The 26,768-nt window shown below is 39.2% G+C and overlaps 2 protein-coding genes across 2 annotated transcripts; one reads left to right on the top strand and one right to left on the bottom strand.

The window, feature by feature from the left end:
• The first annotated feature begins 2,056 nt into the window (after nucleotides 1-2,056).
• On the top strand, nucleotides 2,057-22,439 carry c13h14orf180 (chromosome 13 C14orf180 homolog). Its single transcript, XM_027000208.2, has 9 exons — nucleotides 2,057-2,491; nucleotides 3,565-3,595; nucleotides 6,316-6,402; nucleotides 7,959-8,082; nucleotides 13,574-13,604; nucleotides 13,728-13,836; nucleotides 15,032-15,192; nucleotides 15,322-15,448; nucleotides 18,935-22,439. The coding sequence occupies exons 1-9, from the start codon at nucleotides 2,339-2,341 to the stop codon at nucleotides 19,138-19,140; spliced, it is 1,029 nt and encodes a 342-aa protein (XP_026856009.1). The 5' UTR covers nucleotides 2,057-2,338; the 3' UTR covers nucleotides 19,141-22,439.
• On the bottom strand, nucleotides 22,320-26,077 carry LOC113571380 (transmembrane protein 179). Its single transcript, XM_027000278.2, has 4 exons — nucleotides 25,573-26,077; nucleotides 24,742-24,879; nucleotides 24,024-24,102; nucleotides 22,320-23,912 (listed from the first exon to the last, which is right to left on the bottom strand). The coding sequence occupies exons 1-4, from the start codon at nucleotides 25,872-25,874 to the stop codon at nucleotides 23,730-23,732; spliced, it is 702 nt and encodes a 233-aa protein (XP_026856079.1). The 5' UTR covers nucleotides 25,875-26,077; the 3' UTR covers nucleotides 22,320-23,729.
• Between the last annotated feature and the right edge of the window lie 691 nt (nucleotides 26,078-26,768).

The following is a 26,768-nucleotide window of genomic DNA, read 5'->3' as shown; positions in this document are numbered from 1 at the left end:
TGTGCAGTCTCTTGTAATCTCAAAGCTAGACTATTGCAACTCACTACTTGCTGATCTTCTATTAAGAGCCATCAGACCTTTACAATTTGTCCAGAATGTGGCAGAATGACTGGTCTTCAGTCTTCTGAATTTCACACATCACTCCACTGCTGTGTTCTCTTCATTGGCTTCCAGTAACTGCCCACATCAGATTTAAAACCTTGATGCTCACCTACAAAGCCAAAAATGGACCATCCCCTCCATACATAATGTCAGTGGTCAAAGTCCAATCCATACCTTGAGTACTTTGAACCTCAAGTACCACTCATCTTGAAATGCCATGCTTCAAGTCTCATGGAAGACAAGCATCGAGACTATTCTCTGTCCTGGCTCCCAGATGGTGGAATGAACTTCCACTGGCTGTCTGGACACCTGAGTCCCTTGCAGTCTTCAAATGCAGACTGAAGACCCATCTATTTGTGGAATATTTAAATGACCACTGATCCTGCACCTATGTCGAGTAACAAACTCTAGTACTTATTGTAGAGTATTGTTTACTGTACTTATTGTTATCTGAGATAGAGCTTATATGTGTTTTGCACTTCTAGGCATCAGCATTGATCCCTGTATTTCAACAGCGTACTAGTTCAATGGTATCTTGAACTTTATCATACTGCACTAGCTAGCATACATTCTATGAGTAAATGACAAAGCACTTTTGTAAGTCAATCTGTATAAGATCACAATGTAAATGTAAAGGTAAATGCAATTTCAAGACAAAAGTAAACTAAACTGAAACTGAACTAAGATGGAATGAATCTAAGAGCAGTTTTGCATAAAACACTACTGTATGCTGGCATGTCTTATATCACAGAGTCTACAGAGCTATAGGGCCTGTTTAACAAGTACAGCACCTGCTAAAAAGCATGTATATAGAAGCAAGCACACCTAGCTAGCTCATTGTGAAATGCATCAGCTAGATGAAAGTGAAAAACAATAAGCATTATTGACTATGGAGTGGTACTAATATCTAGGATGCTCCTTTTTTGTCCAGTTATTCATTTGCTTGTTTTCTACAGTGCTGTATTTTGGTAATGACATCACTTTAAAAAGTAATTTGCTGCATTTTTGATTAAGCAAGTCCAAAAAGTCCATTTAGAGTCCATGGTATTAAAAACACTTTATATTGTATAGTTATAATAATAATAATAATAATAATAATAAAGAGAAGAAGAAGAAGGATTCAAAATTAGCAACATCTAAACAATGTTCTTTGGGTGAAATTTTATTCTTGGATTCTAAGAGGCTCACAGTAAAAACATCCTGTGAAAATATGCCGTTAAAAGAAAATAGCCGTTACTGGAGGACCGCCAGTCAGGATTTTGTTGCATACAGTTGGCTTGTACGCAATATTTATAAAGTAAATGTTCTCTGTTGAGACTAGAACTAGTCCAAGCAGTTGGAAAGTATAAACACATTGAAGGATTAATTATTTAAATATCTCCTAGATTCAGCAGGAACACAGGAGTATTTGGATTTCATGTGTCAGAATTATGTGTATACTCCAAACTTGTAGTTCTAGCACTCTGTAGCGAAATACAGCTCACAATATAAACTGCATTATGCATATCTAGTACTGAGTTATGCTGTGAACAAAGCTGCTCTGTAGGGGAGGTTACACTGGTACTGCACATCATAGTCCACACACATTCTGTACACAATGTATTGACCAGACTGTGAACAGTCATTACAACTCTTTATACAACAACGAACAGTCTCACCTTTAATGCACAATTGGGAAACAATGGTTTAGTGAGCTTTGCCTGTAGCTCAGAGCGTAAACTCTGAGACAGCAGATCCCATTTCCTCTCCTCATTGGGCTACAGTTCTAAGCTGTGCAACTATACACAAGAATCATTGTGATTGGCTTTCAGGCCTGTCATTCATTGTGCAAAGCTCAGCAGTAGGCTCCTCTGTGTAATGATGCAAGTGTGGGTGGAGAGAGAACAGAGCCCTTCTCTCACTCTAAGGTTTTCACACCCTCCTTCTCTTCCTCTCGCTCTCTGGGTCCCTCCCTCCCTCTCTCCCTCCCACACCACCTGCCCTTCAGCGCTACAGATCAGCCGTGGTACGAGACAGTGCAGCTGCAATCCTGTCCTCTTTGTTATACTACAGAAACAGCACCCTTCCCTGAAGCTCGATTTTCCAGTCTCTCTCCCTCCATCCTCGTCACACGCCTGTTGGTTCTTTATCTCCACGCGTGGCTGGACGGGGTGTTTGTGCCAGCCGCTGCTGCAGCTCAGATGGGAGGGGGGAGTGCTGGTGGTGGAGCTGCGTGGCAGGTCTGCCTGGGGGCAGTATGCTGAACGGCAGCCGGGAGGGCCTGTTCGAGCAGGGCAGGAGGCTCCAGCAGCAGGGCGACTCCCGCGCTGCTCTGCACTGCTTCCTCAGCTGCCTGCTGGGACTCACCCATGTGCAGAGCTTCCATTCTCTGCCCAACTGTCTGCATCAGGTGAGCATCACCCTGTAGCATGGAGAACCGCATTTCCAAACCAGAACTGATGGACTGCACCCCTCACTCACACTACACCAGCAGGCACACTCACAGTGGCACATTAACCACTTGGGGTTGGTCTTAATAGGTACTTTACATTTGTGCACACAACTGAAGTATCATATTTGACCATAAACTGTCTCTGCATGTGCATGTGTGGCACGAATATTTTGTGTGCATGCACAGGGACATGTGTAAATGTACACTGCAAATACAAATGTTTAGTGTACAGAGGTGTATATGTGTTAACTCCACTACATGTAGAATCTGTGGTTGATATAATGGGACACTAACCAAAATCAGCTGGGTTTTGTGAAATTATTTCAACACACTAGCCTGCCCCTGCATATTTTTCAGAGACAATTGCAATCCCAGTTATTATTATAATAGCAGTTTAATGCACAATTAGTTCATTTGTCTGTCAGTGCATGGTAAGAAATAGGATTTAGACTTTGAGATCACATCTGTCCTCCTGCTGGATGTGATCAAGTGGAGTAGCACCTGGTAGCTTTCCTTTTAGTATTAAAAAAACAAGGTTTAAAAAACATTTAGTTGTTAAGATCATGACACATCTCTCCTAAACTTCTCCTTCTCTGATATGGACTCAAACATGTTTGATGACAGTGAGTTACCTAACAGCTATGCATCTTGATAACTTGGTGTTAGTCTCATAGGGCTCCTAGTGAGTCTAGTTAGTCAGTCTTGTCCAAAGTGTCACAGGAAGTAACTTGTGTATAAACAGTAGGTCTTATACAAGTGGAAAGGAATGTGTGGTATGACATGGGCCAGAGTCTGGCCAAGAGAGCAATGCATCCAGCATGCAGCAGTTTTTTATAGTTCTATAGTTCTATCACTATACCATGTTTACATAAATGTGACATAAGTGTAGCATACAAGGTTTGGATCATTTAAAGTTATTTTGGGTTATTCTGAGCAATTCTGAGTTGGTTTGACATAAGATGTTATGATTAGTATTTTTTTCTGTTGTTGGATAATACTTTTTTTTTTTTTTTTTTTTTTTTTTCTGATAGATTGCCGAACTCTTCATTGATGAGAAGAACTGTATCCTTTTCCACAATGGTCAAGAAATGGTGCACATGTAGTACATTGCTGGGTGTGTTCTCATGCAGCATGCTAACATTAAGTCCTTATTCTTATCTAGTATACTAACATAAAGTCCTTATTTTCACACAAACATTAACATAAAACCCTCATTATCATGCAATACACTGTCATGAAGACTGTATTCTCACAGAGTACACTAGCACCAAGCCCTTATTCTTATCCAATACACTAACCTGAAGCCTTCTTTCTCATTCAGTATACTAACACAAAGTTCCTGAGCATTAAAGCCTCCTCTGTGGTCTCTGTCCACCAGAATGTCTCCAAATATACACACGTACTGCACTAGTACAAAGGATACTTAGCGGATATTCAGGTTTCAGGAACACCGCATAGGTTTATGCCTATAACAGTCATGAATTTTCTGTTTGCCTGTTCAGAGTATACCAGAGCTTATTAACTTGTAGAGTGCCAACCTCTCTCCTCTCTTACAGTCTATTCTCTTCTCAAGACAACACGCAGGATAGACTATAGCCTTTATTCTCACTCATTCCATGGGTCATTTCTGTGTGTCCAGGGCATCTTATATCATTTCATTATATATGCTTAATTCCCTTACAATAATTCAGTAATCTCACTGAATAAGGTTGAAAGTTGTATTAATTAAATCATGATTGGTGTTCTGTAGGGTGCCAAGAAGTACATAAAAGTACAGTTCTAAATGGTTCTAAACGGTCTGATTAACTAATCACTACCACTATTGCTTTATCATGGCACTAGAATGTCTCCCCTTAAGTTGGGTGCACACACACATCTTAACATCATATGTCTTTTGCCACAACAGTTCAGTTAGGCTTTTCCAGTAGCATAATTAATATATCAGATTTGGAGATATCTTAGTGGTATTCTTAGTCTAAGATGACCTAATCAAGTATCCAAAGGACTGCAAGACTGCAGGACTGGGATAATATGCCATTATAATGATATGGTACATTTGTATAATATATAAAAACCATTAAGATGTATTTGCATATAAATAGGCAATGTATCATGTTCCATAACCTACAAGATATTCCTAATAAATATTTGAACTATTATATACATAAAGATTAAAGTATAATCTGTTTGAATTTTCTGTGTATATTTGTGATCTCAGTATAAGGATGAATTCAGTAATACAAGTTTGCTGGCGTTTATCTTTTATTGAGCTATTTAATATAAGTTAATGCCATGATGTTTCAGAAACTGTAGTAATCTTTTACACATTTATTATATTACGAAAATTGTTTACCATCTCAGCTTTAGTCCAAGTGTTTTGATCCAGAATAGCACACTTAAAGAACTCCATGTACAGCCAATTATTCACAGTATGTGGAAGGCTCCACTGAATGAACTGTGATTGTTTCTGCTTTAAATCAGTATGAGCTTCATCTGATCATTACATATAATTTCCATTTGTTCCTGGTCTCATCATAATAGTTCATTTAAGATTACAAACTGAAATTGTTCGCATTATCTAAAGTACTCCCATACCAGATCTGCCCCACCCATCTGTGCTCTAAAAATATTTCAGGAACTCCTGGGAATATGTGTCTCATCCTGGAAAAAGATTTTGCATTAGTAGCTTTAGGAAGAACATCACATGTTGGCTAATGATGATTCACACTCGGAAATAAATTCTGGGAACAAACTTCCTAATTATGGCACATTGGCTTCTTGCTAACTTGTGTAGTGGTGTTTGCCTGGCACCTGAAATAGTCAACATTATGTTAAGCACCCTGCTGGGCCCTGCTGACTAAACTAGAACCTTTTTGTTTGTCCCTGTACCTGTTTGTTTTTAACTGGTGTTGGTGTTAGCATTACTGCATGTCAAGTTGCAGTTCAAACCCCAGGCTTGAAGTTGCACACCAGAATTATGCACTAGTGGCTTTTGGTGGGGGGAGTTATAGAGTGAGCCTGCCTAGCCTGTCTGCTGACAATGCTCCCTTAGGAATGCTGCCTTACTCTAGTGCTCAAAGTACCAATGCGCAAAACCAGACATCCTTAGTTGTCCATAGAAATATGTTTTTTATTGGTTTTGACTGAATAAATAATAACACTTTCAGGGTTTTGCTCAGGTTCAGTTAATACAGATTAGTCATTAAATTGTATGTTTTTAGTGAGCTTTTTCAAAACTTTGTAGTGACTTTCTAATACCAAAATAGAAACATGTAATACACTCTAACTGAACCTATTTTGTCCTTCTATAAAATGTTTTTCCACTCAGGTTTATTTTCCGAATATTTTCCTTTCTAAGAAAAATTACTTTGTTGGCATTTGTCAACCATAAGCGCTTTTGTCTTACACAGAGGTGTGCTTTATCACTGATGCTTTTGGCTATGTAAATAAACAAATATTTATCTATCAATAGCTCAAGTACATGTTTTGTGTCTTTCTATGGCGAGAGGGTGGAACAGACACATTGTTAACACCAATCAAAACTGTTAACAAAGTATAACTTACAGGAAGTAATTAAATACTTTAAGGGTTCAATAAAGATCAGTTATTTGGTTTTGAAAAGACACTAAAGCAACCCAAGAAAAGTTTATTAAAATCTGCCTATAGTCCTTTTGTCCCCCAAAGTGATGCTGAATATATGTGTGTGTGTGTGTGTGTGTGTGTGTGTGTGTGTGTGTGTGCCTGCATCATTATACCAACTCTCCTTCACTTGTCTAAAACAGATGAGAAGGCACTGCAGTTCATTCAGGCCGAGAAGCTGTTCTATGAAGTGGCGTTGATCGAGCTCAATGCCCTGCAGGGTGCCACAGGCTAGTCAGCTTTCTCTGCTTTTTCCTCCTGCTTTACTACCTTGTACTCAGACTCATATGACAACACAGCATGTCTGATTTGAATATTGATTTGTGTATTTTATTTGTATCTTTGTTACATATTATCAAAGAAAGAATTAAGAGGTGTGTAGAGTCACTGGTACAAGGCAGGCTCTTTTAGGCCTACGATCCTGTTTTTTTGGGGATGAAAAACCACTGTCTGGGAGGCTGAACAGATCCAAACACTGCCTACAGACCCTACCTTAGCCTAAGATCCCTGCAGAGAGCAGCATAACCCATGGTCCTCCTCCTTTACTGCAGGACACGCCATCATTCACAGGGGAGAAGCGCAATCGATCCTCTGTCTCTGCTGCCATGTGCATATGATCCAGCATGGGATCTGTGGCACTGCTGATGCAGCACACTGATGCGGGGGGTTCAGTCTGGAAGGGCAGCAGTCCACACAGACTAATGAATATCACAAATAGCTTATTAAGGAGCTGCTGTGCTCCATGGAAACATGGGAACCGGATTCAGCTCTTAGGAGCTGCATTACCATGACACTCACTTACTAATTTGCTCTTTCACTCATTAATTAATTAATTAATCAATCAATTAATTAATTAATTCGCTCACTCACTTGTTCATTCATTCAATCATTCATTCAGTCATTCATTCACCCACCTCACAGAGCTGACACCGGACTTACTCATTCTCTTAGGGCTGATACCTCACCCACTCACTCACTCTTTCACTCAGGGCTGATACCTCACTTACTCATTCACTCACTCACACTGCATCTCCAAGTGCTTCTATCTGTATGTGTGTTGTCATCAGCTTTTTACTTTCATATGTGTCTCACTCTGGTTACATTGTGAAGGTATATTACTTTCTTTTGGTTAACTCAGTTACTACTACAGTTTGTTTGTTATGCACAGTTTCTTAATATTAATCCATACACTGCTAATTCTCCCTACCTTTTAATTACTACAGGAAACATTACTATATTTGGTGAATTGTACCTGGGTAGTGTGATAGAACAAATTATACAGATTTTATTGTATATACAAGAAACTTTATATGAACTGACACTTTATTCCATTGAACTTTATATCTGTAGCTGTATATTTGTATTTCACAAGCACCCCTTTTCTCTTATATGTTTATTCAAGTATTTGTTTTGTGTGGTTTGTAATAGTGTTACTGTGGTGTTACTGATTGTGTCTGCTTATGGATATCCTTTAACAAGGATATAAATATGTGTGTGGCAAAAGCAGTTAGCCTTCCTCTTATCTCTCACTCTCACCTTTCCCTCATTTCCTCTCTCACTTCCTCTCTCTCTTCCTCTCTCTCCCTCTCTTTCTCTCTCTTTCTCCCTCTCCTCCCCTTTCCCTCTACATCTCACTGCTGTACATGTGTCTGTACAGTTCTGTGTATATTACACTTGTAATATATAGCATTGTCGTTTCTCTCTCTCTCTCTGTGTGTGTGTGTGTGTGTGTGTGTGTGTGTGTGTGTGTGTGTGTGTGTGTGTGTGTGTGTGTGTGTGTTTGTAGTGAGCTCTGAGGAGGACTGCTCACTCAGTTCTCCAGGATGGCTCTCTCAGGAGGACTTATCAAAGCAGGCCTCACAAGCCCAGGATCTTGAGAAACTGGCCCAGCTTTGCATCATGAGAAAAAGGTATGAGATTGCCTGGATAGTGTGGCGTGGATAGAACTGCCAAGCTGTAAACATTTTCCTCCATGACATATAAGGCTGGGTGGCATGTTTTTGCTAAGAAATTCATGTTCTCTGTCTTACAGAGGGGGTCCTCTAATTATGCTATGTTATATTGATTAAATTGTCTACATGTGTCTGTTGATATTAGCAATGGCTGAAGCACTGACTAAAACTAAATATTAGGACTTTTAGGTTTTCTGGCTGAAATCAGAAAACACTATTTTTAGAGCCTCCACATGAAGATAAAGTGTTTGTGTATGGATAGAGTGCTTTGCTGGCACTAAGGCTTTGCTGGAACCGAACTCTGGAGGATATGAGCACATTTGTTTGAGGGAGGAGATGTTACAGTCTGGTTTTCAGTCCTTTGTGGACTGACCCACTACTCCTAAATGTAGCTGGCTTGTTCTCCTGCAGCAAGGCCTTCACTCTAGGGTCATGGCTTGCTCATTAGCAACACTAAAGTTTGCGGTTCAAAATAGATGGATTCAGTGAATAATTTAACATATTTAAAAATAGATATTTCTTTATATTTGTATTTGTATTCCTATATATTCTTATAGTATACATTTTTGGAACTGTGTTTTTGAGAAATGGTTCACTGAGGCTCGGAGTTTGCACAGGCAACCTGTATTACACTGAATCCCACGTACGCACACAGGTAGAAAGGGAGAAAGGTGTGTAGGGTTACATGAATCAGCAGGTGTCAGGTGTTACTGGAGCACCCTGACATGGGTGTTCCATTACCTCATTGCTCTTACCATGTCCACAGAGTCATTTGTAAGGCTACCACATGCTCTGCACATGAGGACAGAGACCTATGATTATGTCCATCTCTGTTGGCAGTGCTTTCCTTATTGTCCTATGAATGCCGCACAAAACTGACTGGCATTACATCTGAATGAAATTGAGCCAGTTTTATTGTTGCTCTCATAAGATTGCTTTTCCAGTGACAGGGATAGATAGTGAAATTGGCATTGTAATCTTTTTATTAAAACCTTTGTATAGTGGCTCCAGTAACACAGGAAAGGGCATGGATTTGATGTGTGCCCACTAGGTGTGCCCACTGAAAGAGTGGTCACATGAAATATTGAAAGTCTTCAGAAAAAACATCTGTAGCATGTTTTCATGCTACATAAAATGCAGGCAATCAGGATTTTTTCCCCATTTTTTTCCAAGTGCTGCAATTGTAAACATTAATTCCAGACTCCACCATAAAGTTGTTTTGGCTGAATTAAGGTGATTGTCCATTCTGCACCTGAGTAATACTTCCATATACGTGGACATGTGATTAATGTAGTGCCAGTTTAGGATGTGAAATAGCTAAAAATAGATAAGGGCTGACTGACAGCACTCAGATGCAGCTTAATTTTAGGAACAGCTGCAGGTTTTCTAAACCATAATCTCACACACAACCAAACATACAAACACATATAAGTATAGACACACATATAATAGCTCATTACCTACAGAGTGAACAGGAAATGGTTTGGTGTCTTTAATCTTTCAATCAGTAGTGCTCCTTTTGCTGAGAGCCTAGCTGCTTATCTACCTGCTGATCACATGTCCTTCACAGACAGCCCAGAACAGAGCAAACCAAATACCCAGTCCTTACTAATTAAAACAGGACTGCAATTTGGACAATTGCATGAACATTTATTCAGAAAGAATCCCTACATTCCTAATTTACAGCATTTAGCTGACACTTTTAACCAAAGGGACTTACAATTATGACTGCACACAACTTGAGCAATTGAGAGTTAAGGGCCTTGCTCAGGGGCCCAACAGTGGAAACAGGGCAATGGTGGAGTTTGAACCAACAATCTTCTGACTAATAGTGAAGTACTTTACCCACTGAACTAATCACATACTGCAGTCACTAGAAATGGGCTTTAAACCTGAATGTAAACGTAGGATATGAAGTATTGCCTGGGCTAGCAGGAACAGCCTGCAAGCCTCTGCTCATACCATGATCATGTGATGAAAGGGGTTGGTTTAACTGTACCAGGAACTATGTACGATGACTTTCTAGGTGCTAATCCTTGCACTCTGGGACACACTGAGCCATTATGGAAACTAAGCCTGGGGTGAATGTGAAGGTAGAATGGCAAACACTAGGGCAATGCTCTGCACTGGGTCAGACCCACTGACACATAATTATGTATAGGTTCATATTTGCTGGCACAGGTCACATGTTTCCATTGCCTCTGTGAAAGCCTTCTGCTGGAACCAGGGTGAGGGTGCGGGCAGGTGGGCCCACCTAGCTGACCATGGGGTATGCCTCGCTGAGACTGAGTGGGATCTGCTGTGCTTGTCCCAGTTCAGCATAAGGTATTTTGGTGCAAAGGAGTCAGATCTTGCACCAAGATCTTACAGCTGTTCAACAGTGAATAAGTACGAAAACCAGATGTTTTTGATAGGTGTACATGTGTAAATCTGATATAATATGATACATTATACATACATTTTCAGTATTTGCAACAGAATCAATTCCTGCACTGTCATAGTTTCAGCAGTTTTTGGTGTGTTATGTCCGTCATGTACTATAGCTTTCTTTTATTTGTTAATGACTGTAAATATATGGTGCAAGAACAGTACTGTGCTGTCATGTACAGAGCTCAGCAGTACTGTGCTGTCATGTACAGAGCTCAGCAGTACTGTGCTGTCATGTACAGAGCTCAGCAGTACTGTGCTGTTACGTACAGAGCTCAACACTACTGTGCTGTTACGTACAGAGCTCAGCACTACTATGCTGTTATGTACAGAGCTCAGCAGTACTGTGCTGTTACATACAGAGCTCAACACTACTGTGCTGTTACGTACAGAGCTCGGCAGTACTGGGCTGTTACGTACAGAGCTCGGCAGTACTGTGCTGTTACGTACAGAGCTCAGCAGTACTGTGCTGTTACGTACAGAGCTCAGCACTACTATGCTGTTATGTACAGAGCTCAGCACTACTATGCTGTTATGTACAGAGCTCAGCACTACTATGCTGTTATGTACAGAGCTCAGCAGCACTGTGCTGTTATGTACAGAGCTCAGTAGTACTGGGCTGTTACGTACAGAGCTCAGCAGTACTGTGCTGTCATGTACAGAGCTCAGCAGTACTGTGCTGTTACGTACAGAGCTCGGCAGTACTGTGCTGTTACGTACAGAGCTCAGCAGTACTGTGCTGTTACGTACAGAGCTCAACACTACTGTGCTGTTACGTACAGAGCTCAGCAGTACTGGGCTGTTACGTACAGAGCTCAGCAGTACTGTGCTGTTACGTACAGAGCTCAGCACTACTATGCTGTTATGTACAGAGCTCAGCAGTACTGTGCTGTTACATACAGAGCTCAACACTACTGTGCTGTTACGTACAGAGCTCGGCAGTACTGGGCTGTTACGTACAGAGCTCAGCACTACTATGCTGTTATGTACAGAGCTCAGCAGTACTGTGCTGTCATGTACAGAGCTCAGCAGTACTGTGCTGTTACATACAGAGCTCAACACTACTGTGCTGTTACGTACAGAGCTCAGCACTACTATGCTGTTATGTTCAGAGCTCAGCAGTCCTGGGCTGTTACGTACAGAGCTCAGCACTACTATGCTGTTATGTACAGAGCTCAGCAGTACTGTGCTGTCATGTACAGAGCTCAGCAGTACTGTGCTGTCATGTACAGAGCTCAGCAGTACTGTGCTGTCATGTACAGAGCTCAGCAGTACTGTGCTGTTACGTACAGAGCTCGGCAGTACTGTGCTGTTACATACAGAGCTCAGCAGTACTGTGCTGTTACGTACAGAGCTCAACACTACTGTGCTGTTACGTACAGAGCTCAGCAGTACTGTGCTGTTACATACAGAGCTCAACACTACTGTGCTGTTACGTACAGAGCTCGGCAGTACTGGGCTGTTACGTACAGAGCTCAGCAGTACTGTGCTGTTACGTACAGAGCTCAGCAGTACTGTGCTGTTACGTACAGAGCTCAGCACTACTATGCTGTTATGTACAGAGCTCAGCACTACTATGCTGTTATGTACAGAGCTCAGCACTACTATGCTGTTATGTTCAGAGCTCAGCAGTCCTGGGCTGTTACGTACAGAGCTCAGCACTACTATGCTGTTATGTACAGAGCTCAGCAGTACTGTGCTGTCATGTACAGAGCTCAGCAGTACTGTGCTGTCATGTACAGAGCTCAGCAGTACTGTGCTGTCATGTACAGAGCTCAGCAGTACTGTGCTGTTACGTACAGAGCTCGGCAGTACTGTGCTGTTACATACAGAGCTCAGCAGTACTGTGCTGTTACGTACAGAGCTCAACACTACTGTGCTGTTACGTACAGAGCTCAGCAGTACTGTGCTGTTACATACAGAGCTCAACACTACTGTGCTGTTACGTACAGAGCTCGGCAGTACTGGGCTGTTACGTACAGAGCTCAGCAGTACTGTGCTGTTACGTACAGAGCTCAGCAGTACTGTGCTGTTACGTACAGAGCTCAGCACTACTATGCTGTTATGTACAGAGCTCAGCACTACTATGCTGTTATGTACAGAGCTCAGCACTACTATGCTGTTATGTACAGAGCTCAGCAGCACTGTGCTGTTATGTACAGAGCTCAGTAGTACTGGGCTGTTACGTACAGAACTCAGCAGTACTGTGCTGTCATGTACAGAGCTCAACACTACTGTGCTGTTACGTACAGAGCTCAGCAGTACTGTGCTGTTATGTACAGAGCTCAGCAGTACTGTGCTGTTACGTACAGAGCTCAGCCATTCCCTGCTGTTATGCACAGGGATCAGCAGTGCTCCACTGTTACATACAAGGCTCAGTAGTGCTTCGCTGTCCTATACAGGGCTCAGCAGTGCTTTGGTGTTACATACAGGGCTTAGCAATGCTTCACTGTTCTATACAGGGCTCAACAGTGTTTGGCGGTTACATACAGGGTAAGACCTCACAGGGATGAGGTGACATGAGGCACTTGTGGAACCTTATCAGATATTTCTCAAGTTTAAAGAGATTTGAAAGGTCACCAAGGCCAGTGACAGCAGTGTTACTGACACCACTCATCCACCCACACTGTGACAATGAAATAAGTACTCCATGTTAATGGAGTTTTTTTTTTTTTTTATTATACACACTGCAGGGTGCTATTGCAGTTTTTGTATGTAAACTGCTTAAAGCCACATATGTGGAACATCCAGTATAACCTTTCCATTTTCTTAATTTATTTATTTCCACATAGATTAACTAATTAATATTCCAGTCATTAACATGCAAACCCAGCAACACATTTCTGTGGCTGTCTCTCGCATACAAATCCCGAACCTGTCACTCTAACACCTGATTAATGTGGAAGGTGTTTACATACATAGAATTGCAAAACAACAGGAGAATTAATCATTTATAATTAATATTAATATAATTAATTAATGTCTATATTTTTTTTTCTCATATTTTTTTTTATCTTTTCAGACCGCATCTTGCTTTAGAGTACAGTGGTAAGGTATGTGTGTGATGTTACAGTGTGCACTACTCACTTCTAAAACTGTACCTGCATGAAGGGTTTCAAAATGTAATTCCTTTGTGATGGAGTGGAGTTCACACATGTTCTCTCTGCTTGTCTCAGGCCACTAAAATCCATCAGCGTGCATTTGGTAATGATCACCCCATCACAGCCAGGAGTCTGGAGCTACTGGCCACGGTCTATGCTGAGATAGGCAAAACAGAATATTCAGGTACAGCAACCATCCATCCCCGTCTCCACAATAATAAATAAATAAAATATTAGATGTAATGTGCTGCACCTAATATCCAAAAAAATAAAGATTAGTAAGGACACTGGGAACGTTTCCACAGAGCTTATGTCTTACAGTACCATTGAAATTAGATGATCAATGCCACTATTTATAATGTGTAGTATAACAAGAAATAATATCATAATAATGTAATAAAGTAATGCAATAGTATTTGTTTACTAGCATCAGTACACCACACATCTATGAGAAAAGGCATAAGCAAAGCACCGAGCTGCCTTCTTCCGCACAAACCTGTCATCAGTCATCCTTACAACATTGAATCTGCCTCTCATTACGAAGTACAGTGCACTCATATAATAAATTACCTGTATCAAATACCCACTCGGTAAAAACAGGTAGCATGCGTCATCTGTCTTAGGCTCTAGGTTCATTTTTATTTTAGTGTTAAACAGAAAAAACATTTTCTGATTGTGACAGATGGAGGCCAGATCCTTGTCTCTTTCTGCTTCTTCCGCTGTAGCAGTAGCGCCTTCCCATGGCTCAGGGGAGAGTCGCATTAGCTCTTTAAGACCAGTTATGCTCTGAAGTGTGCCAGATGCTCTTTCAGGAGGTTTTATGTCCTGGATAAAAACGCAATCCAGACATGCAGCAACTACTGACTCAGCTGTGTGAAGAAACTGATTTCACTGCAACCTTCCATCTGTGTGGCTTAGTTGAATAAGCACTATGAAAAATGAGGCTTTTCACCCCTTCACAGGCAAAACTGCTTACCAATGTAACATAGTCACAAATGGAGCTATCGCGACAAGAGCTACAGTACAGTTAGCTCATGTTCTAATCATAAAATGTTGCTTTCCATGGTGAATTAACCTGGGATTTAGATGAAAGCATGAAAGTATTTGACCCACAGTAAATGTTTTCTTATAATATACATTTCCCACTGCAAATACACTGCATCTTTTTGGTCTTTTCTTGTCAGTTTCTTGTCAGTGTTTGCTCAGCTGTGGCGTTATATTTGATAATAATCTGCCATTGACCATGTTGCATTTTTGGTAAAATAGAAATAAATTGTTGCCTTTATGACTAACTTTATGACACAAGGATTTTTTTGCTTCTAAATTGTCGCTTATTTAGTCATTTGGATGATATAGTGCAGAATCATTTCCTTTCACAGACTCATTGGGTCACTGTGTGTCAGCTCTGTCAAAGAGATTCTCTGCCACTGAGTCATGCAGCAGTACTTTAAACAGCTCCACCCACCACCACAAGGACCGACATACTGAGGTCTGGCTGAGAAAAGACCCACACCCTCCACCAGACACTCCAGAACCACAGGTACTGATACTCCTGGCAGTAAGATTTTAGGTGCAATATCACTTATTTTAACACATGTAGTAGGGTTGCATTACCAGCAGCCTATATGTAAAAACCAAGGGAAATTAACTGTATTATTCCTGCCCTTAGGTCAACAGTAAATTCCCTACCTCCATCCTGAAAAGAACCAGTGTAGGTGGCACCGAGCCAGACTCCACCTACCGGAGAAAACCAGAGAGGCGCGTTCGTTTCAGAGAGCCGGAGATCGTTGTACACGGTGAGAGGTTTAATGTCGAGAAGCAGTGAGACTCTGGCCTCCCTCCTCCATGCCCCCAGGCCTGCACATGTCTTTCCACGGTTCCCTAAAGTGAAGTCAGCATCATTAAGAGCTTGCACTTGAAGCAAATGAGTAAAGTAAATTATAGATGAGAGAGGGTTGTAACAGAGCCCTCCCTGCAGGCACTAAAGTTAATAAATCACCCAGGTTTTACAGTGCACTAACATGCCCAAAGGATTTACATATATGATTAATTACACATGCAAATGAGGCACTGTGCAATCAGTGCCAGCAAGACTATTATGTTTTTGACAGAAAGCAAATACGTATTTACAGTGTCTACATCACATTTGTAATCAACTAGTTGTTTCTTCTTGGGGAGTTTCTTCTCTGTTTTACTAAGGCACACAAACTAAAAGGTAATAAGATTAAATCATGACTGATTCATCGTTTTTTCTACCTGCTGCTTGTCTTGCCCTGTAGGCATGTCGCATAAGCCTACAAAGTTTCAAAATCAAACCTAACAAATGAAGATCTCTCATTTTGGATTTACATGCATTCCATACTATGACTGTTTAGGAGGTGGGTTTATTGTAGAATCACTGAAACCTAATTCTGCAGTGTCATGAATCTGCAATGTGACCCTAATGTGCATGAGAAATAGTTTGAACACTAACAGGCAGTTTTCAATATTCAGTTAAAAATAGGTTTTCAACCAAATTTCAATGTCGCTGGGAATCCTCAATCTAGAACTAAACCAGAACTCCATCCAGAACTAAGTTTGTTAAGTCATATGTAAGAGTTGTTATATATGTTTATAAGGATGTGTCTGAAAAAACAGGCTTCAACCAAGAAGCACACTGGGTCAGAATATACAGTCGTGCTATTGTAGCAATGTCAAGAAGCATCCTGGATCACAATACATTGAGGTATTATTGTATACTGCCTGGCCAATAAAAAGGTCACACACTCTAATATTTCGTTGGACTGCCTTTATCTTTGATTGCAGCATGCATTTGCTGTGGCATCGTTTCCACAAGCTTCTGCAATGTCACAACATTTATTTCTGTCCAGAGTTGCATAAATTTTTCCCCAAGATCTTGTATTGATGATGGGAGATTTGGACCACAGCACAAAGTCTTCTCCAGCACATCCCAAAGATTCTCAATGGGGTTCAGGTCTGGACTCTGTGGTGGCCAATCCATGTGTGAAAATGATGTCTCATGCTCCATGAACCACTCTTTCACAATTTGAGCCCGATGAATCCTGGTATTGTCATCTTGGAATACGCCTGTGCCATCAGGGAAGAAAAAAATTCATAGATGGAATAACCTGGTCATTCAGTATATTCAGGTAATCAGTTGACCTCATTCTTTGGGCACATAACATTGCTGAACCTAGACCTGACCAACTGCAGCAACCCCAGATCATAGCACTTCCCCCACAGGCTTGTACGGTAGGCACTAGGCATGATGGGTGCATCACTTCAGCCGCCTCTCTTCTTACCCTGATGCACCCATCACTCTGGAACAGGGTAAATCTGGACTCATCAGACCACATGACCTTCTTCCATTGCTCCAGAGTCCAATCTTTATGCTCCCTAGCAAATTGAAGCCGTTTTTGCTGGTTAGCCTCACTGACAAGTGGCTTTCTTAAGGCTACACAGCTGTTTAGTCCCAATCCCTTGAGTTCCCTTTGCATTGTGCGTGTGGAAATGCTCTTACTTTCAATATTAAACATATCCCTGATTTCTACTGTTGTTTTTCTACGATTTGATTTCACCACACGTTTAAGTGATCGCCATTCAATATCATTCAAGTTTTGTTTTCCGACCACACTCCTTCCTCGAAGATGATGTTTCCCCACTGTCCTCCCACTTTTTAATAATGCATTGGACAGTTCTTAACCCGATTTTAGTAGTTTCAGCAATCTCCTTAGATGTTTTCTCCGCTTGATGCATGACAATAATTTGACCCTTCTGAAACAGATTAACATCTTTTCCATGACCACAGGATGTGTCTTTCGACATGGTTGTTTAACAAATGAGAAATTACTCACTGCATCAATTAGGGTTAAATAACTTGTTGCCAGCTGAAACATAATCACCCATGCAGTAATTATCCAATGGGAGGTTCTTACCTATTTGTTTAGTCAAATGTGACCTTTTTTTGGCCAGGCAGTGTAATAATGTCAATGAGCACACTGGATTGGCAGGTAGTCTGATTGTAGTAGTATGTATGAGTGATCCTCTTGCATGGACTCTCTGAGCCAGAAGAGTATGTCAAAGTATCTCAGTAATGCTGTCTTAAGACAAGCCTCAGGTAAATAATATAGCAATGTAGCATCCAATTAGAATTCTTTTTTTTTTTTTTTTTTCACTTGTCAAGATGTGAGAGCAAGAGCATCTTGAAAATAATCCAAAAAACATCTTCCATTTTGGGAGAGTAATTTACAAGAAGAAAAACAGGTGACACTTCTGAATGTCCCTTTTTAGATTAAATAAACACCCAACAGACTCTCTGTAACATCAATGATGTAGCTGTAGTGAAGCCTCTGAATACATTCACTAGATTAATTAAAAGACTTGTAATTAACTGTGTAAATATGATTTGTTTATAATCTGATGAATTCAGATGTTTTTCACTTTATTTGGAGTGTCCAAATTACTGAACATATAATACATAGTATAGTATAATACATACATCTTAGCATAATCAACAAGCTATTATAGACAAACTGCTGACAACATTTTGTAAGTGGATTTTAAATGGACTATGATAAGGGTTAGGGTTAGGGTGAGTGTTAGGATTAGATTTTGGGTTGAGGTTAAGGTTAGTTGGGTTGGTGTGAGATCTTATTGCTGGTGTCTGACCCTTGAAATATACTACTTTTAAGTAAACTTGATGTAATGAGGAGGCTGAGCAGAATGCGGGGACGAGTCGTGTAAAACAAAGACATATGTTTATTAACACATATAACATGGAAACGTAGCACGCAGGCTATGAGGGTTAAACACTGACAGCCGTCACACGTTGTGTTACAAATGATAGACTTTTATACACGCATACTAATGACACAACGAGGACCAGGTGTGGAACACAGGGAGGTCGTGGCCACACGTATGAACACACACACACACAAACACATACGGGGAGACGTATGGGAGGAGCGGCCATACCGTGACATTTGACTGTGATTCTCTGCAAACTCTCTCTCCTCTGATTCATTCATGACAATGATACAGATACTGTAATGAGAGTCGATTAATCATCTATATTAATCATCTATAAAAGACCACTCCAAAATAAATAAATAAATAAATAAACATTTCATGCGATTCATTAATGGATTTTCCAATTTTTTTTTTTGTGTACTCCTTCCTTTCATCAGAACATTTGTTACCTCAGCACCTTTGAAGCATAACAGTTCTCCTCCTTAGGATTTTCCCTACTTAATCCTACCCTTTGTGCCTTTTGTTGTCTGCAGCGTACGACTCGTCCCAAAGCCGGCCTCACCTGGCCGTGCTTACCTGTCTCTTCCTTCTGCTGTCTGCTCTGGGTGTGGCCTTGTACTGCACCGACCGCCGCCGGCCCCACCGTGCCTGTGAGGACCTGCAGGCTGCGCTGGCTGTCTACCTTCTCCAGCTCAAACAAATCCTCTGGGGCTGCTGGATCTGGCTCACCATGCAGTAGCCTTGGCTGGCCACTAGGGGCTTCAGCCTGCTCAACCTGTGCTCTATGTAAGAGATGGCATCTGATGGTGAAGAAGTTACTCAAGACCTGAGATTCATAGGGACATGGGAGAAAATGGTACTGTCTGTGCTTTTAATGAAAGTATAATGGGCAATGAGTGTTGCTTAATAGTGAATGCATAAAGGGTAATAGGTTATTGTGAATGGGTGAGCATGTTCTAAAACACATTTTCCATCTACATTTGTTGATTCCCTCTAGGTACTCAGAAACATGCGTCATCTCAACTGTGATTTAAATGAATAGTTCAGTAAAAAATCAAATGTGAACAATTTTTTAGCCCAAATGTAGTCAGTCAGCTAAGACAAGGCAATACACTAAATGGTGGTGATGTGCTTCTTTTACTTGTTAGCTTCGTTAGCCTTGTAATTCCTGTGCAACAGTAAAAATAAACAAATCGACTACATTTGGGGTATGTGGAAAATTGTATCAATTAGATTTTTTCAATTATGTACAAGTTCTTTAGGTTGAAATCAAAACATCATGTTAATTGTATGACCCACTTAACCTTCCTAAATATCTCAGTCATTTTATAACCTGTGGTTTTTTATTTTAATATACAATCTCTAGTTGCTTAAATAGAATCCAAGTTATTTATTTTACTTTTAATAAAATATACTTTGAAATATATTGTACATGAAACATGCACATGTACACGTACATGAAAACGTTAACAACTGTCACCAACGTAAGCCATGTTAATGTGCAAATTATATGTATCCGAATGTACTTGTAATTATGAATGTGACATGAAAAGGTACATTAACTAAACCGACACACTATTTCAAATGAAGCACTATGAAATTAAAGTTAAGCACAAATGCACCTATCTTCTTTAATTACTCAAAAGTCATGACTGATTCATACTGAAGATGGCCATATTTTATTTTGTGCAAAGCCTGATTCTGTCTATATGGAAAAATGGCAAAGCCATATTTAGTCTATGAAAATCCAAATGACACAATGGTTTGAATTATTTTAATATTCCTGTCAGTTGGGTTCATTTTACAAGAGCCAACTGTAACAGCTTGGCTTTAGTGTAACTTTGGTCAATTTATTTATTTTACTATTTTTATAATATTTTTTCTACCTGTCCTTTTTTTCTACAATGAATATACTTTGGGTTTGTTTGTTTGTTTGTTTGTTTACAGTTTTGAAATTTAGTATTCAATATGTAATTGGTTCCACGTGTAATTATTGATCTAAGTTACCAGTGGTGAGGGGTTTTAATTATAGTACTTTTTAGCCTTGTTTTGTGTTAGCTTTTCAAACATTTCTCAAAATTTCAAGCCAAGAACATTTCCTTCACTTATCCTTAACGTGTGTTAACATTTTTACCAGTGGTATAGGTTTAATTTCAAACCATATGAGCTGTCTTTGTTAAATAAAACTCACATACCATTTTATGACATTTACTGCCAGAAAAAAAAGTAGAAGAAAAAACACCCTTTCTGTGAATATTACATGAAGCAATTTGATTTTCATGACCTTTTCAAGCTAGAGAACAACTACATGTAAAATAAATACTTCACCTGAACTAATTAAGATTGATTAATGAGTGAGTATTGGTTTCACCATGTTGACTGGTCCTTTTTATTAATTTTCAATCCAGTTATACTGTTTGGCTATATGAACTGTCTTTGAAAGTATCCTCTTGCACTCTAATTAAGCAAAAACTGTTGGTATAGCAACATAATATTAGCATATTATTAGCTTTTGAGGGAAACTGGAAAAACTGGTCGAATTCCCTTTAAAGTAACTTCACTAGAAATTAATGTTGGACTATTTATTCAGCTATTTATAGCAAGCACATTTTGTTAAAGTTCTGGGGCTTCACACCCCCCACCTTGACAACCCTTTAGGATATAATGTAAAAGGCGCAAAATTTATATATTGTAATATGTAACAAAACACTGTGACACATTTGGGTGAAATAATTGTTTGTTTAGCTCATATAAAATGTCTCAATAAAGCTATCTTTATAACAAAAAATGCATCAAGTATATAGATGTAATTATGTGTATACTTTGAGCAATATACAACTCACTTGTCCATTGCATAGCACAGTTTAATGCGAAATGTACAGTGTAAACTAATAATGAACTTATGAGAAAAAGAAAATGAGAAAAAAAATTTACTTAAATTTTGAATCTTCAAAGCAATATAAAGTAAAGCTTAACATATGAATTAATTGTAGGTAGTCTGGTGGCTTCTCAACTTAGTGAACTTAAATAAATCTAAACTTACAAACCTATAACTCAGTAAAGGACCATCAAAAAGGATACATAAACTCATTTTGACTGAGCACATGTTCTAAGTTTGATTTTACTTGGTTTTACTTTGGTTTATTTTAACTCAACAGTCATTACAGAAACTATATGTGGACACGTTCATTAGAAGTGCCTTTTTAAGGTTCTCTCTTTCTTTTTCTTTATTCTTTACATTGAAGTCATCATCAAAAGTCATTACAAACCAAAGAGACAAAGAACTTTGGCAGTTTTCTTTGCCTTCGTGTTTCATTGGTTTAAAATATAATATGCATATACCCTGATGGAAAACAAAACCTGTGAAAGTGACCCTTCAACAGTTTACTTATGAGCAAGTATTAATGTCACTCAACATATTAAATAACTTAAAAATATGAATATCAAGATCTTATTTCAGAATATTAATTCATTATTCACAATTCGTTAATAAAATACTTTGGTTATCTAGATAATCTGTTCATTTCTCTCTTATGAAGCTGTGGATATCTAGATAACCCATGCATTTCTCTCCTTTGCTTTCTATGGCTTTGTGCCTTGTAATTTCACTGCACTAGCCAGTTGAAACACACTGTGTTTATAGGTGAACCCATATGGGCTGACACTTGTGTCCTACAGTGTCCTAAGACTGTATTTCAATTTAAAATGTTAGTAAACTATTAATTATGGTTGCCCAAAAGAGAAATATACATTAAAGTTCAGATATGGCACTCTCTTGCCATAATTTCGGTTTTCCTCAGTTGCTGCCTGATTCTGCTCTTTAAATTTAGCACAGCTTGCATAATAATTACATGATAAGATTAGAAAACTGAGTAAACTGCAAACTATAAAAAATAAAGAGAAAAATGAGACACAGTGTAACATATGGATTGTGTTTTATACATGATATAGATAAATGTTCATATGGTTATGTTGCAAATATACACTCAAATCATTATACATGCATTTACTAAATGAATAAACACATGAAAAAAAAAACAAAAAAAAAAACATTCCAATAGAGTTGCAAAATTGATATTTGGCGATTTTAACCTGTTAATAAAGAATCCACAAAACACATTTATTGCAGCATGCAGTAAATACTGAGGTGGCAACCACTGTCAGAGAGAGAAAGCACAGAAACAAGAGGCACTGTGCCAGTATGCACTCCATACTGAGTTTCGGTTCTGCACCAGTATAAAACCTATACTGGGTTTCAGCTCTGTATCAGCATAAAATCTATACAGAGCTTCAGCTGTGCACTAGTATACCCTACATACTGTGTTTAGGCACAGCAAGAGTATAAAATCTATGCTGGGTTTCAGTTGTACACCAGTATAAAATCTATACTTGGTTTCACCTGTGCACCAGTATACCCCCATACTGGGTTTCAGCAGGGTACCAGTATAAAATCCATTCTGGGTTTCAGCTGTGCAGCAATATACCCTGCATACTGGGTTCACCAGTGTAGCCTCTATACCAGATTTCCACTGTTAACCAGTATACCCACCATACTGGATCTCAGCTGAAAAGAAATTGTGTTTAAGAAATCCATCTGTTTAAAAAAAATAGTGTTTAAGAAGTCCACCTGTTCTAAATCTAATATAGTCATTAGGGAAATGCAAGCTGCTTATGTATTCCTTAGGAGATACATCATAATACGAATTGTAGAGAACTTAGTGCCATCGCATATTTGACTGTTATAACTGATTACACTTATCACATTTGCATTCACACAGATAATAGTGGAGAGGCAAAAACAGAACCGAAATAAATAGCTCAAAGAGGTTATTACTGTAAACCAGAGCAGAATAAATGCTGTAGTCTATATTGAAATATTTTTAAAACACTAATTAAAATACTGCCATCAATAAATATATCTGATTCCTTATCACAATTATAAGAGACTTGTTGTGTTACAGCTAAGGATTACTGACTTATAGCCTACATTTTAATATCTGAGGTCAGGTTTATACAATCTAGAGTAAAAGTACCACTGGTTATTGTAGTTATTGATAACATAGTTTGAAATTAACAGCATAGATATTGTGTCTTAAACAGGGTTCACAATAATTTATTATCACTATGTTGCTATTGCAGCTTTAACATAAATTGCAGTTCACTCTTTAACTGGCCTACTATAAAATAAGCAAAGCGATGATAATCTCTATGAGTTTTATGCTAATTTACTACTACTTCATTCAGTGCATGTGGATGCATTTCATGTCTCAGTCATCCCATACTGATTTGTGGCTCATCTGCACCTCTGCAGTGCATCTCCAGAGAAGATCAGATCAAACCGCTTTTCCTCTCCAACACATCTGAGCAGCGGCGTGAGGAGCTGCCCAGCAGGAGCTGCTTCTCATGGATCAAGCTGTCCAATAGGTCCTCCTGCCTATAGTTGTGGTAGACCTTAAGGAAGGCCATGATGGTGATACCCAACCAGGTTAACCAAGCAGCCCACAGCCCAAACTAAAGGAGGGAGAATATAACAAGCAATAGAATTTGGGTAATAAATATTCAATGCATTATGAATAACAAACAGCACTAGAGATAAATATAACATGTTTACAGTAAACCTACTTGTGCAATGGCGAACTGGTCATAAAATGCAGAGTTATCTAATCCTAGCTCCAGATCAGTGTCTTGTAAATCCTCACAGCTGAAAGTAAAAAGAAATGAATTAATACTGCTCATAGAGGAAGTATGTTGTTAGAATATGAGTATGTGCCTGTTCATGTATATATTCATATATACAATTTATTTCATTTTATTTCTTTTATTTTATGCTACTCCTGTAAAGCAACCTTGGGTCTATAGAAATACAATTAATCATCATCATCATCATCATCATCATCATCAACTTTATGAGATTAGGAGAATTTGAGAGTATGCCTCCATATAGCCTAGCTATAATTCAAGCCATGAGCTGAATATATTTTCAAGTTATGTCTCATTTTAAAGGTCTTTAAAATGTTTATAAGAGTACCACTTCATATTTAGTGACATTTAATGTGTTATATAAAGTAATTTGACTGAACTGGACCAGTGAGTCCTCTGCAGAAACAAACTGCATTCTGCATTCTCCCCTGCAGAAACAAACAAGCTCATCAGAGGAGACTATTAGTAGAACATAATACCACATAGCTTGTGACTAATGCTGTGGTGTCCTTTCGAACCCACAAATAAACAACATCTTGTGTTTGTGTGCTTGCTTGTTTGCCTGATGAACATATATAAGTACCATATAGCCCCTCAGTAAAGCCAAAGCCCCCTTTAAAGAAGCCAGGAGCATACTCACCTGCTGGGCATGTTGCCCCCCTCGGTAATGGCGTCACACCATAGGCTGAAGCCTACACTCACAATGGTGCTTGACAGGAAGACAGCAAACACCATGAGTGAACTGAGCAGCAGGTTGAGGAAGGCGTTGAAGACAGAGCTGCTCACAACCGCATCACAGTTCCAAGCCGAGGTGACAGACATGTAGAAAAGAAAGGATTGACATATAGGACTAATTAACTTTTAAAAAATCCTCTGTCTTAAGTAAAAAAGAACGTAGAAAAACTTACATAATGGTAAACTTGTACATGTTTACATATTCAAAGTATTCTAGGTCTTACACTGAGCTGTTTAGAGCAATGCAGGGGTTGCTTTTAAGGCCTACTCTACTATTTCTATCAATAAAAGCACACAGTTCGCCAATCCTCAAAGATTTTACATAATGTTTCCAATAAAATTGTTGTTGTTTGACCCATGCGTTATTCTGATGCTGCAGTCTTTATTATCAAGTCTGTATTTCTAAAGGGTTGCCATCAGATCTGTAATTAACAGAATAAACATCAGATCCACATACTGAACAGGCCACAGACGGTCATTAGAATGCTTAATTTGCACAAGCATAATCACATTCCGCTGTATTTTCAGTATGTTACATGTTCATGTAATGTTAGAAAGCTTTTTTTTAATTATATTTAAAAGATTTTCATGTTCCTTCATTCAGCGTTTTACTGAACCGAGATAACCGACCGTGCCTCCATCCCATTCCTGTTCTACAATGATGACAGGAACCGCATCATATCTTTGCACGGGAGTCATGCACGTGAGTGGAGAAAAGCACAAAACGTTAACTCACTCGTCATGTCCTTTGCAAATAAAGAACAGCAACCTCCAAGCTTGAATTGCTGACAAGATGAGGGAGGCTATTCCGACAATAGTGATGAAGCTGCAGGATGACTGGGGTCCCCATTCCTCTATAAGGTACCGCTGCTTGGATACCGTCATGTTCTCGTTCTGCCACATACCGTGCGTGAAAAGCAGACATTTTCCTCGAAAATCTTCTGTGTTTTCTGAGAGAGGCACTACTGCAATAAAACCAAAGATAAATGCCAAAAAATATAATATACACTGCGCAAATATAAAATTATCTTTAGTCATTTTCGCACGGCTTCTACAGTCAGCTCTTGAGCCCCGTCACTGCGGCTGCGCCCTTGCGCTTTACAGGCACAGACGCTTTTGCGCGAGTACTGTAGCTATAGATGGAATAACATGGTAACAAATAGCACATGTATGTTTGCCCAAAACCTTATACTCAACAGTATTAAGAACTATTTTCCCTTCTTATTTTAACGTCGTACTGGCCTGGTGTACTGCCAAAATTATGATTTATGCTAAACGAGAGAGAGAGAGAGAGAGAGAGAGAGAGAGAGAGAGAGAGAGAGAGAAAGAGAGAGAGAGACAGAGAGAGAGAGAGCGAGCGAGCATCATCTAACATTAAGTTAAGCAAAACCCAACTAAAAAAACTCACCTAAATTAAGCAAAACCCATATTCCTTTATTTTCACAGGGCTCTTTGACCCATAAAATAATTATAACAATATAAATAATTACTGAGGGGAAATAATGCTTTACAGAACTTGACCAATTCAATTCAGGGGTGTCTCTCTCTCTCTGTTCCTGCTAAGAAAAACCAGGAGACTGGGGAAATCTGAACCAAATTTTTAAGAAAGAAAATGTAGTGTAGGTCAGTGCTCAAAAGCCAAAGGAGATTAACTCGGATGGTTCATATCTGACCCACACTTGACATGATTTGGCTATATAGCATTCATGTTCAGCATTAGAATTCAACAAAATACCTCTCATCCATTATATAATTCAGGAATACAAGAATCTATACCTAATCGATACCTAATAAAACAATACAAAGATAATACATATAACATTTAATTATCTACTTTAAAAATAAATTTGTTGTGAGAATTTTTGTTGGCATTTCAGGGGTAAGATGAGATACAGTACAGTAGACAGGTAGTCTATGAAATCACATTTTGAA

The sequence above is a fragment of the Electrophorus electricus genome, chromosome 13, assembly GCF_013358815.1.
Source record: "Electrophorus electricus isolate fEleEle1 chromosome 13, fEleEle1.pri, whole genome shotgun sequence".
Classification (NCBI taxonomy): domain Eukaryota; kingdom Metazoa; phylum Chordata; class Actinopteri; order Gymnotiformes; family Gymnotidae; genus Electrophorus; species Electrophorus electricus.
The sequence above is the reverse complement of the archived record's forward strand: the minus strand, read 5'-3'. Positions and strand labels throughout refer to the sequence as shown.